This window comes from Danio aesculapii, chromosome 16 (assembly GCF_903798145.1).
Source record: "Danio aesculapii chromosome 16, fDanAes4.1, whole genome shotgun sequence".
Taxonomy (NCBI): domain Eukaryota; kingdom Metazoa; phylum Chordata; class Actinopteri; order Cypriniformes; family Danionidae; genus Danio; species Danio aesculapii.
In genome coordinates, this window is record NC_079450.1 from 879,403 (window position 1) to 899,596 (window position 20,194).

The window sequence follows — 20,194 nt, forward strand, 5'->3', positions numbered from 1 at the left end:
CAATAAATGTGATTATAATGGAAGTCAATGGAGCCAAAAACAGCCCCAACATCACCAAAGAAGAGTCTCAAATAATGTAAACCTCGTTGTCAAACGTGTGAAAGGTAATGTTTTGATGGAGAACACACAGCATAAAGGCTTCAGGTGAGTGCTTTGGTCAAACTGATCCTACAGTCTTTTAGCATGTCAGCTAATGATTGTTGTAAATATGACCAATGGCAGTTTCAGACAAAGAAACTATTGTTATTGTGAGACAGAAGTGATGAATGATTTTAGCTTTGGTAAAATGCAGTTGAACAGGCCACGCTCATTCTAACAGACACATGTAAAGCAGAACACATTTCTATGATTTATCCAAATATAGGTTTCAGCAGGACTCTTTCTTGAAGATATATTTGTATCCTAATTATTGCAAATGATTTCTAAAATCATTGGAGATCCTCAAAGCAGGCTGATTTTTATCTGCCTTCACTTCTCTTTTCTGACACTAGAGGTCAGTCTCAAGCTTTACTTCAGCTCTCCACGCTTAAAACACCTCATTCTCAAACACCTTCAAAGACTTGCTATATTACATTACTATAGTAATCAATTCAGTAAAAATACTATAGTACTGTATTGTAAATGTATTGTGGTGATTCTACGGTTGCTATCATAACACAACAAAATTAATTGATTTGTTGCTGTGATTCTACAGTTGCTATGGTAACAACTATATTAACTGATCTGTTGTGGTGATCTTACAGTTGCTATGGTACCACCACTATATTAACTGATCTGTTGTGGTGATTCTACAGTTGCTATGGTAACACAACTACAGTAATTGATTTGTTGTGGTGATTCTACAGTTGCTATGGTAACACAACTACAGTAATTAATCTGTTGTGGTGATTCTACAGTTGCTATGGTAACAACTATATTAACTGATCTGTTGTGGTGATTCTACAGTTGCTATGGTAACAACTATATTAACTGATCTGTTGTCTTAATTCTACAGTTGCTATGGTAACACCACTATATTAACTGATCTGTTGTGGTGATTCTACGGTTGCTATGGTAACACAACTATATTAATTGATCTGTTGCTGTGATTCTACAGTTGCTATGGTAACACAACAATATTAATTGATTTGTTGCTGTGATTCTACAGTTGCTATGGTAACAACTATATTAACTGATCTGTTGTGGTGATCTTACAGTTGCTATGGTACCACCCACTATATTAACTGATCTGTTGTGGTGATTCTACAGTTGCTATGGTAACACAACTACAGTAATTGATTTGTTGTGGTGATTCTACAGTTGCTATGGTAACACAACTACAGTAATTAATCTGTTGTGGTGATTCTACAGTTGCTATGGTAACAACTATATTAACTGATCTGTTGTGGTGATTCTACAGTTGCTATGGTAACAACTATATTAACTGATCTGTTGTCTTAATTCTACAGTTGCTATGGTAACACCACTATATTAACTGATCTGTTGTGGTGATTCTACGGTTGCTATGGTAACACAACTATATTAATTGATCTGTTGCTGTGATTCTACAGTTGCTATGGTAACACAACTATATTAATTGATCTGTTGTGGTGATTCTACAGTTGCTATGGTAACACAACTATATTAATTGATCTGTTGTGGTGATTCTACAGTTGCTATGGTAACACAACTATATTAATTGTTCTGTTGTGGTGATTCTACAGTTGCTATGGTAACACCACTATGGTAATTTATATGTTGTGGCGATTCTACAGTTGCTATGGTAACAACAACTATATTAATTGATCTGTTGTGGCGATTCTACAGTTGCTATAGTAACAACAACTATAGTAATTGGTCTGTTTTTGTGACTACAGTTGCTATGGTAACACAACTATATCAATTGATCTGTTGCGGGGATTCTACAGTTGCTATGGTAACACAAGAACTACAGTATTTGATCTGATGTGGTGATTCTACATTTACTATGGTAACACAACTATATTAATTAATATTTTTTTATTTAACCGCTGCTATGGGAACACAACAACTTCTGCAATGTAAACAAATGATCCAATACTGTAGTAAACTAGTATATCTTATACTACAACTTACTATAGTGAAACTGAAGTATACTACTATAGTTTATCAGTTCACTGTAGTTAATACTACATCCTGCTTTATTAACACACTAGATACTATAACAAATGCAGTAGAATACAACTTTACTATAGTACGGTTCAAAAACACTCATTTACACTCAAATTAATTAGGCAAGTCAAACAGTGCTTTGTTCTAAATATAAATTCATTCATTCTCCTTCGGCTTAGTCCCTTTATTCATCAGAGGTCACCACAGCGGAATGAACCCCCAACTTATCCAGCATATGTTTTACACAGCTGATGCCCTTCCAGCTGCAACCCAGTACACCCATACACACTCATTCACACACACTCATACACTACGGACAATTTAGTTGATCAATTCCCCTATAGCGCATGTGTTTGGACAGTGGAGGAAACCCACGCCAACACGGGGAGAACATGCAAACTCCACACAGAAACACCAACTGACCCAGCCGGCACTCAAACCAGTGACCATCTTACTGTGAGGTGACAGTGCCATGTCGCCCCACAATCTAAATTATGCTAAAAATGTATCTTAATATTGGCCTCAGCAGTTTTTACATTTATTTCATAATTATTGATTGATTTATTTTAACCTAAATTAAATCAGACTTTCTCCAGTAGAAAGACACAATAAGAAAATACTGCTAAAATGGCTGAAAGTGTTTATATGAAATCAAAATTTCACAGGAGGGCAAATTATTTAGTCTTCATCTGTACCTAAAATCACTTTTGTCCGTTTTAATATGATGCAGACACCAAAATGAGACGTCTTTGAGACATTTTCAGGATGAATGTTTACAAAATATATATATATACCAATCCAAAAATAATCCAGAAACATCAGTGCTTTAATACACACAACAGCATTTTCAAAATGACAGATCATCTTACTTTAGACGTGCACAGAAGAGATTCACTCTTGAATGAGTTTTTAATAAATTACAAAAGGCTCAAATTGATGGATTTAAAGGGACGGTTCACCCAAAAATATCAATCCTGTCCTCATTTATTCATCCTCCAATTGTTTTAAATGAGTTTGGGTTCTTCTGTTCAACACAAATGAAGATAATCTGAAGAATGCTGGAAAACAGACATTGACCTCCATTGTGTTTTTTGTCTCTACTAGGGATGTTAGCATGTTTTCAGCATTCTTCATACTATCTCGTTTTGTGGGTAAATAATGAGAAAATGTGTTTTAAAGAGAAGCTATTAATGCAGAAATCACTTCTATACGTGGTTTAAACCCAGTTGTGTCAGCAGTGTGTGAATATCTCCAGCTTCTAATGGTCCATATGAGTTAACTGTGTTTGTTCTAATCAGACTTGATGAATGAAACACTTTGATTGACATTCTCTCTTTGTACGTGTCATCAGAGGGGGAAAGCCCCGCCCACTAGTCTCCATCTCTCCATCTCATTAGCATAAACAGCAGCCCTGAGTGAGAAGCAGCCGTCTGTCCATTAGCCGTTAGATTGTTTGAGCTGCTGAAGATGATGTCAGCATAGAGGATTATAGATGTGGAGTTTTAGATCAACAGAGACAGGAACGACATAGACTGACAGAAGCATCAAGCACACACTCACACTGAAGCACACATGCACACCTGACCAGCACTGATAACACACACACTGCTGTTTTACATCTGTGACGCACAGGCGTCTGTAGCTCCGCCCTCTTCTAATAGAGCACAATCTCATTTGCATTTAAAGCGACAGTCACCAAAACACCACAGTTAGGATCAAAGCCTGAAAGGGTCAGCTTCAGAGAGCTAGAGAACATTATCTGTGTGCTATTCTCAGCTCAAACTCAAACACACACTCATCAGAGATGTGTTTTACGTAAAAAAGGACATAATAGGTCTCCTTTAAGGGTTAGTTCACCCAAAAATGTCAATTCTGTCATTAATCGCTCTCCATCATGTCATTTAAATCCCCAAGACTATTATTCATTTTCTGAACACAAATGAAGAGATTTTAGCTGAGATCTGAGAGCTCCCTCATCCTCTACAGGCCGAAAATACCAAAATCATCCTCAAAACTGTTCATATGTCCTCAGTGAATGATTTATAATATTATCAAGCTGTGAGAATACTTCTGTGCGCTGTTATGAACCTGCTCCAGCGGGTCAAGTAATTAACATAAACAAAACAACAGAACAAATCAAAGTTTCTTTAGGAAGCCCTTGACGTTGGGTTTGTTTATTAATCATTTTTTTCTTTCCTAAAAAAAACAATACAAATAAACCGAAGCCTTTATCTCCAAATTCAACCTAAACAATCCTAACAAAAGAACAGAAATGAAAATACGATTCTAACCTAACTCCGACTATATCAAAAATGATAAGAGAAAAGTATCCACAAAAAGAAAAGTGTGGTGTTCAACCCTTCCTGCTTCAACACTGGGAGTATTTACAATATGTGCAGTATTTACAACTCAACAAACACAAGGGGGAAATACACAGGGTGTTCGTTTTTGCATGTACTGTCCCTTTAAACACAGAACATTCATTTTTTTGTGTGTACTGTCCCTTTAAACAGATGATCTACATTTTTGCATCTACTGTCCCTTTAATAACAGAATATTTATTGTCCCATTAAACACAGAGTCCTCATTTTTGCATGTACTGTCCCTTTAAACCGAATCTACATTGTTGTGCGTACTGCCCCTTTATTAACAGCTTTTTCCTTTTTTTGGGTGTGTACTGTTCCTTTAAACACAGAATCCTCCTTGTAGCGTGTACTGTCCCTTTAATGACAGAATCAGCATTTTTGCATGTACTGTAGCTTTAAACAGAATCTTCATTTTTGGGTGTACTGTCCCTTTAAAACCAGAATCATAATTTTTGCGTGTACTGTCCCTTTAAACACAAAATCTACATTTTCGTGTTCTGTCCATTTAAACCCAGAGTCTTCATTTCAGCGTGAACTATTCCTTTAAACAGAGTCTTCATTTTTGCATGTACCGTCTCTTTAAACAGGGTATCCGCAGGGTCTTAAAAAGTCTTAAATCTACAGAAATATTGTGTTGTAGGTCTTCAATCTTTTTTAACACGTCTTAATTTTCCTTTGTTACCCAATCTGGGGTGCGTTTCCAAAAAACATCATTAGTCAACTAACATCGCAAGTTACAAACATAGTTCATTGATTTGGCCTTTCCGTTGTTCCGATGAACATTCGCAAACTGTGTCACAAACTTGTGCACTTGCAGCTACACCTCTGGAGCTGTAGTTAGAAACATAGCTCCTGGCTGTGTTCTATTCCTACTGATCCCCCCTATGCCCTATTCATTTAGAACATTCTAACATTTAAACTTGGAATAATTAAAAATCGTTAAGGTCGTCTCTCTTAGACGTAATTTGCTTTTAAAGTATTTTTACAGTTCAGATTTAGTAATCTTCATGTTTACAGTTGCACTTCCTTCGTAGTGCACTTTGAAAACATTGATTGTGAACACAGCGGAATTTGTGTTACATCTCCAAAGCTAGTATATTATTTACAGTCATTGCTCCAAAGCTTGTGAAGACAAAAAACACAGCATACGGTAATGCTTTTATTTTATAGTGGGTTATTTATGAAGAAATGTAGCCTACTGTATATGACATGGGCCTGCTGACTTTAAAAAAAAATCAACAAATAAATAAACAATATCCTGCTAATTATTAATAATATTAATCATCATCATCATTAATATTATTAAAGTAGGATTTGTTTCATTTCCTAATAAATAATAAATATTAAATGTCATTTCTTAATAAATGGCCTCATTGTTTATTTATTTATATGATTTATATATGAGATTATGTGTTCGCTTTTGTAAGTGGTTTTATCTTTTAGAATAGATTATGTAATGTTCTCAATAATATTAGTAAAGGAAACACAAGCTCTATAGGTGCTATTTACATATATTTCAGTTAATATAGAAAGCGAGTGCATGTTTTATTATCAAAACTAATATTGGATTTTTTTAATACGTGTGCGTATTGCATGAAGAAATGATGGGGTTCTTCTCTAAAGAAGCAGGTCCTCCACATTATGGGTGTTTTACGCTATAACTAACGTGGTTCAAACTGCAGGTCTGTGACAGAGAACTACAGGTTTTGGGAAACACTCGTCACTACACATTGCTCTTTTCCCAAGCGATGCATCGTACTATATATATAGTTCAGTGGCGAGTGACATCGTTGTTTGGGAAACGCACCCCTGGTCATTAACACTCATCTCAATAAAACCTTTTAGTTAAAAACAGCCCTTAATTACTTTCCTTACAGTAACATTTGTTGAAAAGTCCTCCATTTCTTTACTGTTGAGGATACTAACCTAACCTGATGTTTTATTATTAATATTGCATTATTAAATGTCTTAAATTATAATCATTTTTGATGGGGAAAATAAAAATCCTTTTAAACTGGGATTTTCAAAAAAATCCTCAGCATTTAGCCCTGTAGAAGTCTAAAATTTCATTCATAATAGTCTTAAAAATGACTTAAAGTCTTAAATTTAACTTGGTGAAACCTGCAGAAACCCTGTTAAACCAGAATCATAATTATTGTATAAATAATATATTATATAAACCCTAAAGATTGTTGTACTGTTCCTTTAAACACAAGATTTTCGGGTGAACTATCCTTTCTCTTTTTTGCGTGTACTGTCCCTTTAAGAACAGAATCTGTATTTTTGCATGTCCATTTGAACAGACTCGTCATCTTTGCCTGAACTATCCCTTTAAACACAGAATCTTCACATTAGCGTGTCTTGTCTCTTTAAACCCCTCGAGCGAGTGTCTCTAGCTGCTGGTGTAGAAGGCGTAGTAGCCGATGGCTTTGGCTGCAGATGGAGAGTCTTTGTGAAAGTTCTGCTCTTCAGTCTTGCCAGCGGGAGCGTCTCCTGAGAGCCGGCGTCTCTTACTGCACACCACTGAGTAAATGCTGGGCTCTGCGGAGTCTGACGGCTTCTCCATCCAGCAGAACGGGCTGTTCTCCTCTCTGGGTTTCTCCGGATCTTCACTGAAGTCTGTGGGACTGGGCCGGGGAGACCAGGGCAGGCCGGAGGGCAGTTTCCTGGGCAACGAGGAGCCGGCGGAGACTCTGGTCCCCCAGCTGAAGGCAGTGTCGGGATAGTAGCTCTGCAGTGGGAGAGACTTGAAGCTGTAGGGCAGCAGAGAGCTGGAGTACTCGCCCTCGTACGCCGTCAGCTCCAGTTTACTGCTGTTCTGTGAGATCAGCCAGCGCTGCGCCGGGTCCTCCACGCTGCTGGGCTGGGTCACTGAGCGCTGGGTCAAACTGCCGAACTGCTCCTGCAGGAACGGCTGGACGGCGTATCGAGCGTTCGGGACCATCTGCTGCGCTCGGGGGGAGTCTGCAGGTGATGGCGTCAGGCGCTCTCGGTCTGGGAGGGTGTACATGCTGAAATGCACACAAACACACACTTACAAATACTGCACACTTGAAGAAAAACGAGCAGTGCATGATTTCATTCCTCTGGAGCCAATTTGAATGTTGAAAGACAGGCATTGCTAACAAGATGAAAATTGATAGCTCCTCCCTAAAGGACTGATAGAGCATAAAGCAGGGGTCACCAACTTACCTTAACACACCTGCCTGGATGTTTCAAGTAGTAAGACCTTAATTAGCTTGTTCAGGTGTGTTTGATTAGGGTTGAAGCTAAAATCTGCAGGACACCGGCCCTCCAAGTTTGGTGACCCTTGCCCTAAAGAACTGATAGCTCCGCCCTAAAGAACTGATAGCTCCGCCCTAAAGAACTGATAGCTCCGCCCTAAAGAACTGATAGCTCCGCCCTAAAGAACTAATAGCTCCACCCTAAAGAACTGATAGCCCTGCCCTAAAGAACTGATAGCTCCGCCCTAAAGAACTAATAGCTCCACCCTAAAGAACTGATAGCTCCGCCCTAAAGAACTGATAGCTCCGCCCTAAGAACTGATAGCTCTGTCCTAAAGAACTGATAGCTTCGCCGAAAAGGATTGATAGCCCGGCCTTGAAGAACTGATAGCCCCACCCTAAGAGACTGATAGCCCCACCCTAAAGATCTTATAGCCCCGCCCCCAGGGGCCTGATAACTCCGCCCCAAAGGGACTGATATCTCCTTCCTAAATGACTTCTAGCCTTGCCCAAAAGAACTAATAACCCAGCCTTAAAGAACTGATAGCCCCGCACTAAAGGACTGCTGGCTCCACCCTAATTGACTGAGAACTCCACCCTAATTGACTGATAACCATATCTGAAAGAAGAATAAATGCTAACAAGATTTTCTGTGCGTTTAAGTCAGTTTAATGTAATTCAAGACTCAGTATTGGGTCAAATATGACTTTTGTGCAACACAGCATTATTAAAGCTTCATTAAAGCATTATTAAAGCTGTTTTATGTGGTAAAATATGAGTAATGCACACCAGATGAATATACTCACGAATCGTAATTATCTCTGAAGCCTTTAGCGAATGGATTGTGGTCGATCTTGAGCTGAGTGATCTGGAAGAAGAAGAAAAACACAGAGCATCTGAGCAGACACTAGCTTTAAATTGTGCTTTAATGTTCTCTGAAGAGTGTGGATATCGCTCCTCTGTGTGTTTATTTGTGCTGTAAACTGCAACCATTTCTACAGGTAGATCATTGATGGTCATCCTGCATGGTGTGAGCGGGCCTTTACTATGGAGCAAAATCTGTGCCAATATTACAAACAAATCCAGTATTTTGCATGCAAACACAATCTGGTTGCAAAGAATTACTAAAAAGCCCTTTCAAAGACTTAATGGCTTGAAACAGTTCGACAGACCAGTCAAAAAGACTAGTATTTCACCCCATTAAAATAAGGGGTTTGCTAAATAATTGCAAAATCCTGCATTTTCAGTAGGCTACTGTTCTGACATGTGGATTGATTGCAGACAAATTTGACATATTACTTAAGATACAAACAATGCACATCTAATGTCTTCTGTGGAAAAGCTATATTCAACAGAAGAATATTTCCATAAGATTATTTTCTATAAATAAATGCATTCAATATTTTTAATTAAAAGGTAACACGGTGACTCATTGGTTAGCACTGTGGCCTCACAGCAAGAAGGTCACTGGTTCGAGTCCCGGCTAGGTCAGTTGGTGTTTCTGTGTGGAGTTTGCATGTTCTCCCCGTGTTGGCGGTGTAAGTGAATTGAATAATCTGAATTAAAATAAACTAACGGAAGGTCATCCGCTGTGTAAAACATTTGTTGGAATAGTTGGCGGTTCATTCCGCTGTGGCGACCCCTGATGAATGAATGACTTTCATTAAATTACATTAAATATATTTTACTCCACTAAAATCTTATGAAATTTAATCGACTAAAACTAGATTAAACTAAAACCCTTCAGAAGGCTGAAATATGACCAAAACTACACAGGAATTTCGGTCAAAAGACTAATTTGCTGTCATAAATGAACACTGACAGAAAGCACTTTGCAATAACCAATGTCAGTTTGAGGAAAAACCCAGTACTGTGTGTTTAGACTTTCCACCAGGAGATGTATTGACCCATAGCGCCATCTGCTGTATCAGTGTAGTAAATGACCCAAAAGCGTTCGAGAGAAAATCTGCCCCAATACCTGAGTAAATCCACCGCACCTCTACTCATTTGTGAGAAATATCGCAGGTACAGCTGAAGACAGAATTACTAGGCCTCCTGTATATACTTTTTTTAAATCCCCAATTTCTGTTTAATAGAAAGGTGATGGTTTTTTCAACACATTTTAATAACTAATACTAGTGTTTTATATATATAATTATTTTTTCAGGGTTTTCACCTTTATTGGAAAGGACAGTAGAGAGTATTAACAGGACAGCACGAGGAGCAGAGAGAGGGAAAGGATCGACATAGGACTACGAGGCGGAATCAAACTCAGGTCACCGTGAGCACCAGAGTGCATGTGTCGACACACTAACCACTATACCACTGGTGCTGACATACTAATGCTAGTTAACTGATTTCTTTTATCTTTGACATGATGACAGCACATAATATTAGACTAGATATTCTTCAAGACACTTCTATACAGCTTAAAGTGACATTTAAAGGCTTAACTAGGTTAATTAGGGTAACTAGGCAGGTTAGGGTAATTAGGCAAGTTATTGTATAACAGTTCTGTAGACAATCCAAATCAAATATTGCTTAAGGGGGGCTAATACTATTGACAATTAAAAACTGCTTTTATTCTAGCTGAAATAAAACAAATAAGACTTTCTCCAGAAGAAAAAATATTAGAGGAAATACTGTGAACATTTCCTCAATCTGTTCAACATCATTTGGGAAATATTGGAAAAACAAAAGGAGGGTGAAGAATTCTGACTTCAGCTGTTTGCACTAGATGTGTTTGTTCAAGGGCTACATGCAGATGCACTGTGTATACTTATGAAATATGATTTATATTAGTAAAACACAGTACGTTTATTTGTTTATAACACCACTGGGGTTTTCCCCACACTGACATTTGTTTTTGCTGTTGGTTTGGTTTGCTAAGCAAAGACTGCAAAATGCAATGGTGGGAAAAGTACAGAAAGTCATACTGGAGTACCACTACTTGCCAGTAGAGTAAAAGTAGCTGCTGTTAATATTACTCAAAGTATGGGTTAAAAGTAGCCCTATTATAAGTGCTTGAGTAGTGTGTATAATGCTAGGAAAAGGTAAAGCATTTTAATGCAATTTATGCATGTGTGTGAAAACGTAACATTCTGTAGTGCATCTAATGATTGTTTAAGGCCAGTTGGTGATTTCAGTCCTCATACAGTAAACATCCGTCATCTCATCAGTGGCATGCAGTTTAAACAGTCTCTGGGTCAATGCATGTAAAGATTTCAAACATCTTCTTGGACGCTTTTATTGCTTCCAAATGATTAGCTGCATTTATATAGCGCCCATGACTTGAGGTTGTTCAGTATGATGCTAATTAGTTTCTATGTGTGATTTGACTGGACGGGAATCACAGGACTGATGTTTCTACTCAGCCAATCCCCATTGACAAGAACAAATAGTGGAGTAAAAGTAGCGATACAGAGCTAAAATGTACTCAAAGGACAGTAAAAATACACATTTTTAAAATAGTAAATCACAATTCCTTCCAGTAAATATGAAATAATAACTATTTAATTTAAATATGAACTTTAGTACATCACAATTCCTGATAACAGCTACTTAATTACAGTAAACTGAGTATTTGTAGTGGTCAAATGCTGGATTAGTGTGTGAAATACTGGCAGAGATGTGGCTCCACACTCTACATGTTGAGATGCAGACGTACATCAGTGTTCTGGTAGGCTGTAACCGCGATGAACTGGTTCTCCGGGAAGCTGAAGATCTGAGTGTTTGGGTCTCGCTCACTTCGCTCGTCTGACACTTCCACGATGTGGAGCCGCGGCTGGTACTTATGCAGAGACTGCAGGACGATCATCTGAACACACACGACAGCAGAATATCATTATTCAGGTGAGCAAAACACATATTTTTATATTTATTATGAACACTGCGCAAATGACGAGCAATATTTACACACTGTAGAACATTATCTGTGATCCTGGAGCACAGACTGCTGTTGTCTTATGCTGTAGGGGTATATTAATATAATAATCAAATATATGTTGTACTCTAAAAAATGGGGTTTTCACTGATATAAATCTGATATTTGGCAATATATGCGACACTTTAAAATATTGCACAATGGCTATTTAAATGTTTTATATATTTACAAATATAAATGCACTGCCGGTCAAAGGTTTGGGGTCAGTGTGATGTTAAATGTTTTAAAATCAGCTTCTCCTGCTCACCAAAGCTGCATTTATTTCATCAGAAATACAGTACAAATTGTAAACTTGTGAAATATTATTGCACTATAAAAGAACTGCTCAAAAATAGTTTATAATTTAATTTAACAATGTATTCTAGTCATTTTAATGACTTTTTAGCTTTATTACTCCAGTTTTCAGTCACATGATTCTTCAGAAATCCCTCAAATATTAGTTATTATTATTATTATTATTATTATTATTATTAATGCTAATAATAATGAAAGCAATAATGACTGGAATGATAATTTAATTTGAAACTACATGCAATAAGAAAGCAGTTATATAAAAATGTTATAAATATTTAACAAGTTATTTAATTTTATTAAGTTTATTCAAGTTTATTAAACATTTAATAAATGCCGCCTTGATTAACAGAATAATTTTCTTTAAAAAAAAAAGATAAAAACTGAACCCAAACTTTTGACCGGTATTGTGTATATTTGCATATATATATATATATATATATATATATATATATATATATATATATATATATATATATATATATATATATATATATATGCAATACTTTCTCCATTCACATTTGTACACAGCACCTTATAACCTGTATAATATATATATATATATATATATATATATATATATATATATATATATATATATATATATATATATATGTATATATGTAGATCTTTTTGACTAACTGCATCTCTGTTTAATGTTTATCGTCTTTATTTTCTTATTGTTTATTTATTTTGTGTTGTCACTAGTCACTTTATGTACACTGGAAGCTTCTGTTGCTAAAACAAAATCCTTGTGTGTGTGTGAAGCACACTTGGCAATAAAACTGATTCTGATTCTGATATGTCACCTCAGGTACCGATTATGTGCTTTATTCGGTGTTAAATGCGCCAACCTGAGTTTAAATACCATTTTATGTGACATATCAGCACTTCACCTACATCAGTCACTCAGACTAGCTCCTAATAACATGTATTAATTGTATTATGATTATTCCGTCGGCAGTGTGGTGGCTGATATTTAAATGAATGGCTGCTGTTTAAATGTTTCTGTCGTGTGGGGTGTTGTACATGGTGTAGCCTAATATGAGAGCTCTATTTACCTGTGAAGTGTTGATGTTCGCGCCCTTGTTATTGGTCAGTTTGAGTTTGCCGAAAGATATCTCCTGCCTCATCCAGTGAGCGCCGGTGTTTGGAGATTCCGGGTGCATGTAAATCTTATTTCCTGCAACCGCAGAGCAGAGCACGGTGACGTCACTAATTCTGGCATCATCATCATCATCATCATCATAGAAGTAATATCAAAGGCCAATTTATACCCTGCATGTTATTGTCGGCTTTCCCGCAGGTCACCCATTTCCCGCCCTGAAACCTCCAGTGGTTCGGGTCTGCCAGAACAATCTCCACGAACACATTATAGTGTGCAGACAGACTCAAACCCGTCATGTTGAAGCTGAGGAACGGGAACATGCGCCTAAACACAACAACACCATCACGGAGGAGAGATTTAAACACGCACTCTTATTATTGCATCTGTGAGCCTATATTATGAGGTCCGTTTTCAAGGTAGACTCTCAGAAATAAAGGTGTAGATAATCTGTACTTTTCAAAGGGGACGTTTTTGGTTACTAACAGGCTATATATTAATATCTAAAAAGTATGTGTACCTCACAGTACATTAAAGGTACAAATGATAATCTGAAAGGTACTCATTTCCATCTGTACAGTACAAAAATGTAAAAGGTTCCACGCCAGTGACAGATTTTGTACCTTTATTTCTGAGTATCTTGTATACATATTTATAGTATACTCTTATATAATATTTCCTAATATTATTTTTACATAGCCTATGCTGTATATACCATCTAAAATGTTATTACAATTATATAAAAACACAACTAAACTACAATAAATGCGAAATGTTAATATTAATTTATGCAACCAAACTGCATTTATTTGATTACTGCTTTTGCATTTTTTATTAAGGGCACAGTTGACCGATACATGAAAAAAATCATCACTCACGTGTTTGTAAACTTTTTGGAGTTTCTTTCATCTGCTGAACACAAAACAAAATATTCTGAAGAATGCTGGAAAAATTAATATTTATATAACAGGAACAAAATAAATGACAGACGCCAGTGTCTGTTTTTAATCCAACATTCTTCAGAATATCTTCTTTTGTGCTCAACAGAAAAAAGAAACGCACACAGGTTTATAACAAGTGGAGGAAATGATGACAAATTTCTTTTACTAACAATATTTAAATCCCGCTCAGCTACGATTGAGGCTAATTTAGCGTATTGAACCAATTGGAATAAAACACAGATTAATTTCATTAGTCAAGCACAAGCACACGACTGTGGATAAACAGTTCTGAGAAATGTCTAATGCTGTAATAATAATAATTATGCACTCTTAAAAATATATTTAAAAAATGTTAAAAAACACAACAATGGGTCAATATGGACAAACCCAACAGTTGGGTTAAAATTAAATATTTGTATTTAATTTAGATTTAAAAAAACACTGGGTTTAATCAAACAGCAATTTTTAGAGTGTATGATAATTAATAAATGTATATTATACAACTATACTTTTTTGTATTACACATACACTGTGAAAATGATGTTTTATCCCAGCGCTGGGTCAAATGTGGACAAACCCAACAGTTGGGTTAAAATAATATATTTTAAATTCGATTAAAAATAACTGTTCAAAGTTTGTATATATTTGACCCAGAGTTAAGTTAAAGCAACAGCATTTTAGTGTATAAGTAATGCAAAAAAAGTATCGAAATTACTTTAAACTACATTAATTAACACGCTCGCTTTTATCCAAAGCGACTTACACACGAGGGTTAAAGGAGCGCTTCAAATCACCAAAATACAGATGCCATATGTATATGTATTTATATACATGGATTCATTTTAAAAATCTAGGTTGTTGTAACACAATATTGGGTTAAATATGGACCAACCGAATAGTTAAGTTTGCCTATTTTTAGTTACATTTAAATTAACTTTGGGTTTGTCCATGTTTTGACAAAGTGGTGTTTTAACCCAACGCTAGGTCAAATGTCAAACTTGCCGGTTGGGTTAAAATATTTTACATTTGATATTATATACATATATATAGCCTAGTTGCATTTATCAATGTTTAACCATGTTTCTAATGCACCTGTCGCCTAAAAACACAGGGATCCGCCGTGTCTTCTCACCTGCCCTGTTTGGTAATGATCATCTCGGTCTGGTGCCGGTGAAACTTTAGCCACAGCGGCCGGTTGCAGAGATACACCTGCGCCCGCAGAGCCGCACCGGGCAGCGCTACGGAGCCGGAGCCCGAGCCCTGGTACGGGCTGTAGCCGTTTCCCGCAGCGTGACCGAACTGATGATAGCCCGGGCTGAAGTCACCGCGGCCGGCGCACAGAGACTGGCAGAAGCCGGCGGAGGGAAGCACGGAGCCGTAGTGAAGCGAAGCCGAGTACCGGGACCCGTCCGACCCGGCGTACACGGCTCCAGTCTGCCCGCTATACGGGAACAGGGAGCACGGGCTGGGGGAGTCCTGCGTCTGCATGAAATACCGGCTGGAGCTTAGCCCGTCCAGGAGATACCGGCTGGACAGGTCATCTCCACAAACCACAGGAGAAACTTTCCCGTCCTCCGCCTCCGGGTGAGAAGAGAGCGCGGAGCCAGAACTGGAGCCTTCTCCGGGCATGCTGATCACGGACACCGAGCCCGACGCCTGATACTCGGTCTCGGTCAGTGTGCGACGCGCCTCATCATCACTGACTAACACACAACCATATGTCAAAAACACATGTGATTTTTATTTAATTCCATACATGTCAAAAACACAGTATATTTACAGTTTATTATTTAATCATTTAATTCTGCATTTCTGCTTTGATTATTTGTGCGCGTTTATCCGGCTGCAACCCTTAAACTGCGCTATATGGAGACAAATCAAATCATTTATTGATTGATTATACGACAACCTGAGATATGATCCTTTAGCTTTTATTTCAGCACGTGTCACTCTTTGTGTGAAGTGTGAAGATTCAGTTTCAGTCGTGAAGAACAGAAGTCATTCAGCACTTGTTTATGTAAAAGAAGATAAAGCCTATAATTGCCATGCCGATTACATGTTAAAGAAAAACGAATAACGGGAAATGTAGATGTCTTCGCTTATATATCAGATATTAAATCTAAGCTTTTTAATTTTGTAAATATATCCTGATTTCATTTTCATGTTCTTTACGTCTTAAATAATAATCTTTATTATGAACTTGCATGCATGTATATAACATGTATTTACTTGTAAATGAACGGTTTAACATTATAATGAAATATGCGCTGTTCCTTTTATATATTAGACTATTCTTATTTTATTTATCCGCTGTTTGATTTCATTGAAGAACAAATAGTAATTCTATAAAATTGTATTTGAAATACAGCCTAAATATTTCTGCATAGCGCATTTTAAAATCTAAAATAATGTATTTTTGTTAATTAAACCTCTATCTATTGCTAGTTAATCAGTGCGACGTGAACATAATGTTTAGTGTTTTGGCATCAGCTCTACTAGACTACTTTAAATTATTTTAACAATTCATAAAACATTTGTTCATCTTCAGAAATGAACTCCTCCGTTTAAACATTTTAATTTCTCTAAATGTGGTTCTACCAAATAATAATTTGAAGATAATTACACTGATTCAGCAATACACGGACAACAGAAGTTCCCTTTTCTTCTTAATCCACATTCATTGAAAGAAATCCCATCGAAATGTTTTAACCAATTTTATATTTTTTCAATATGTTTATTAATTTATTTCTCTTAAAAAAATAAAATGAGTGACAGTAAAAGTGCAATCCTTTCAGATGTTTTTATAAAAACATCAATGACAGATCGAATAACAAACAGCAGCTCTAAATCTGCGCACACCTCATATTATTATTGATGATATTTACTGTACAGTGTTTTTTTAAACTAAACAACCCTAAAACATAGATTAAAGCTCACTGGAGAAAACAATCTAGTAATTCAAGAGTTTACTTTATGCACATTAAAGAGATGATCAACTATTATAGGTTAAAACACCGCGTTTTTTTATGTGTTTGTGCTTATAGACGAGAAATAAAATGAATCGCGAGTCGTTAAATGAATGAACTCACCAGAATCTTCTTCATGTCCTTCACAGACTGAGATGGAAAAGCTCTTTTGTTCACACTGAGAAGAAAAAGAGGAGAATGGAGGAGCATCAGGGTCACTGACCGGGGGTGAGGCTTACTGAATCACTGACTCACTGAATCACCAACTCACTGAATCATTGACTCGCTGACCGCTGACTGAACGACTCACTGACTCTGACTGACTGAGGCACCTGTGCTGCCGCTGCTGCATTTATTGATTTGCTCCACAGCGCCTCCTACTGACACTTATAGCCGCTCATTCTCATTTGTCAGCGCTTTACAATCAGAGATGTGCACTAAACCATGCAGGTTTATTTGTAGAACTAGACAAAATGCATTGTGTGAGTCAAAATAAAAAAATAAAAATAAACCCCAAATCAATACACTTCACAGAAATGCCAGGTTGTTTTAACACATGTTGGATCAAATTTCATCAAACCATATTTTTCTTACACAAATGTATAAATTTTAACAATTAGCTTTATTTAAAAATAAACCTTTTAATACAAATGTTGGGTTTGTTCAACATTTGACCCAGCATTGGGTTAATATAACCTGGCGTAGAAAACGTAACGTACTATAATGTCATTAATAAATGGCTTTTTTTAATACAAATGTTCATATTTGACCCAGCATTGGGTTAATATAACCCGATATAGATCATGTTCTGTAAAGACGTTTAGTAAATTTCCTTCTATATCAAAACTGAATCTTTTTGATTAGTAATGCATAACTTAAATTCAGACTTTAAAGATGAGATGTTTGGTTTCTCGATATTCTGATTTATTTTGTTTGCACTTTAAAAATGTTGGGTTGTTATTTTACCTAGTGTTGGGTTACGACATCTAGTTTTGGGTTATGACAACCCAGCATTTTTTTAACATGTGAATCCTCAGATTCCATATTTACAACAGCCAAATATGATCATAATAAAGCAATAAAAGGATTATTTATTCTGCATAAATCTCAGTTTCAAAACTGCACTGACACAGTTTCAATTTTAGTTTACTGGAACTTCCATGCTCAGCTGCTTTGACACAATCGACACTGTAAAAGCGCTAGAGAAATGAACATGAATTGAATTGAAAATAAAAAACGACCCTCAGTGACTTGTGGTCCAGGGTCATGTGCACTAGAAATACTGGGTTGTTTTAACCCAACACTAGGTTAAATATAAACAAACACAACATTAAAACCTCCCTGCATTTTTTTATGTGCCTTAGATTTTAATCTGCTTTAAATTACAATCAGACTTCCTGATTTTATTCTGTACAAAAACACCCTATATTCTAATATTTAATTAATTTAATAGTTATAAAATATTAATAAATTATATTTTATCTAATATTTAATAAAAAGTAGATTTTTTTTTAGTTAAACATGTATATATATATATATATATATATATATATATATATATATATATATATATATATATATATATATATATATGTATTTATATTAACAGAGAGCAGATTTCTTCAGCACATCTCTAATCATAATAGTGTTAATAACTCATCTCTAATAACTGATTTATTTTCTCTTTGTCATGATGACAGTAAATAATATTAGACTAGATATTCTTCAAGACACTTCTATACAGCTTAAAGTGACATTTAAAGGCTTCACTAGGTTAATTAGGTTAACTAGGCAGGTTAGGGTAATTAGGCAAGTTATTGTATAACTGTGGTTTGTTCTGTAGACTATTGAAACTAATAGAGCTTAAAGGGGCTAATAATATTGACCTTAAAATGTTTGTTTAAAAAATTAAAAACTGCTTTTATTCTAGCTGAAATAAAACAAATAAGACTTTCTCCAGAAGAACAAATATTATCAGACAACAAGAAAAAAAAAAATTCAAAAGCGGGTTAATAATTCTGACTTCAACTGTATAGAAATGTTTTTTAAGTTCATATTGACTAATCTCTCTGTCATGACAAAAGGCTTGATATATATATATATATATATATATTATATTAATAATCATCAGTACAATTGTGCTTTTTTCCATCTGAAAATTATTCGTTTCCAAATTCGACTCAATTTACTTTACTGTCTGTACCAGTAAGGAATTCATCATCTGTGCTATATCTCTGCACTTTGTGTATATTTTGATTTAATTTGAAATCCTTATATTAAAGACACTTGTAAAATAAGACGTTCACCTCAAAATATATCTCGGTTAAGCCTAACAATAGGTGTTAAAGAAAGGCTGTTTAATGTTTTTGATTGTGAAAACGCAGCACAGATAGTGACAGTGTGCCCAGAGCCGTACTGTCACTGTACATCATCACGCCAGAGGAAAAACACATGAACAAAGATACCGCAGTCATTTTAACCCAGATTATAGTAAAGTACTTGAATTGATCTGTTGTGGTGATTCTACAGTTGCTATGGTAACTCAACAACTACAATAATTGATTGTTGTGGTGATTCTACAGTTGGTATGGTAACACAACTATAATAATCGATCTGTTGTGGTGATTCTACAGTTGCTATGGTAACTCAACAACTACAATAATTGATCTGTTGTGGTGATTGTACAGTTGCTATGGTAACACAACAACTTCATTAATTGATCTGTTGTGGTGATTCTACAGTTGCTATGGTAACACAACAACTTCATTAATTGATCTGTTGTGGTGATTCTACAGTTGCTATGGTAACACAACAACTTCATTAATTGATCTGTTGTGGTGATTCTACAGTTGCTATGGTAACACAACATCTACAGTAATTGATCTGTTGTGGTGATTTTACAGTTGCTATGGTAACACAACAACTACAGTAATTGATCTGTTCTGGTGATTTTACAGTTGCTATGGTAACACAACAACTTCATTAATTGATCTGTTGTGGTGATTCTACGGTTGCTATGGTAACACAACAACTTCATTAATTGATCTGTTGTGGTGATTCTACAGTTGCTATGGTAACACAACAACTACATTTATTGATCTGTTGTGGTGATTCTACAGTTGCCATTGTAACACAACAACTACAGTAATATAAACAAATAAGCCAATACTGTAGGTTTCTACAACTCTAGGGTATATTATACTACAATACACCACAGTTTACTGTAGT

At 36.0% G+C, this 20,194-nt stretch overlaps 1 protein-coding gene across 1 annotated transcript; it reads right to left on the reverse strand.

Annotated features, from left to right (window-relative positions):
• Positions 1 to 6,616: 6,616 nt before the first annotated feature.
• On the reverse strand, positions 6,617 to 15,697 carry eomesb (eomesodermin homolog b). The gene is made up of 6 exons (XM_056475663.1): positions 15,133 to 15,697; positions 13,232 to 13,386; positions 13,016 to 13,137; positions 11,388 to 11,537; positions 8,527 to 8,588; positions 6,617 to 7,507 (listed from the first exon to the last, which is right to left on the reverse strand). Exons 1-6 carry the CDS (start codon positions 15,627 to 15,629, stop codon positions 6,889 to 6,891), a joined length of 1,605 nt encoding a protein of 534 aa, XP_056331638.1. The 5' UTR covers positions 15,630 to 15,697; the 3' UTR covers positions 6,617 to 6,888.
• Positions 15,698 to 20,194: the final 4,497 nt, after the last annotated feature.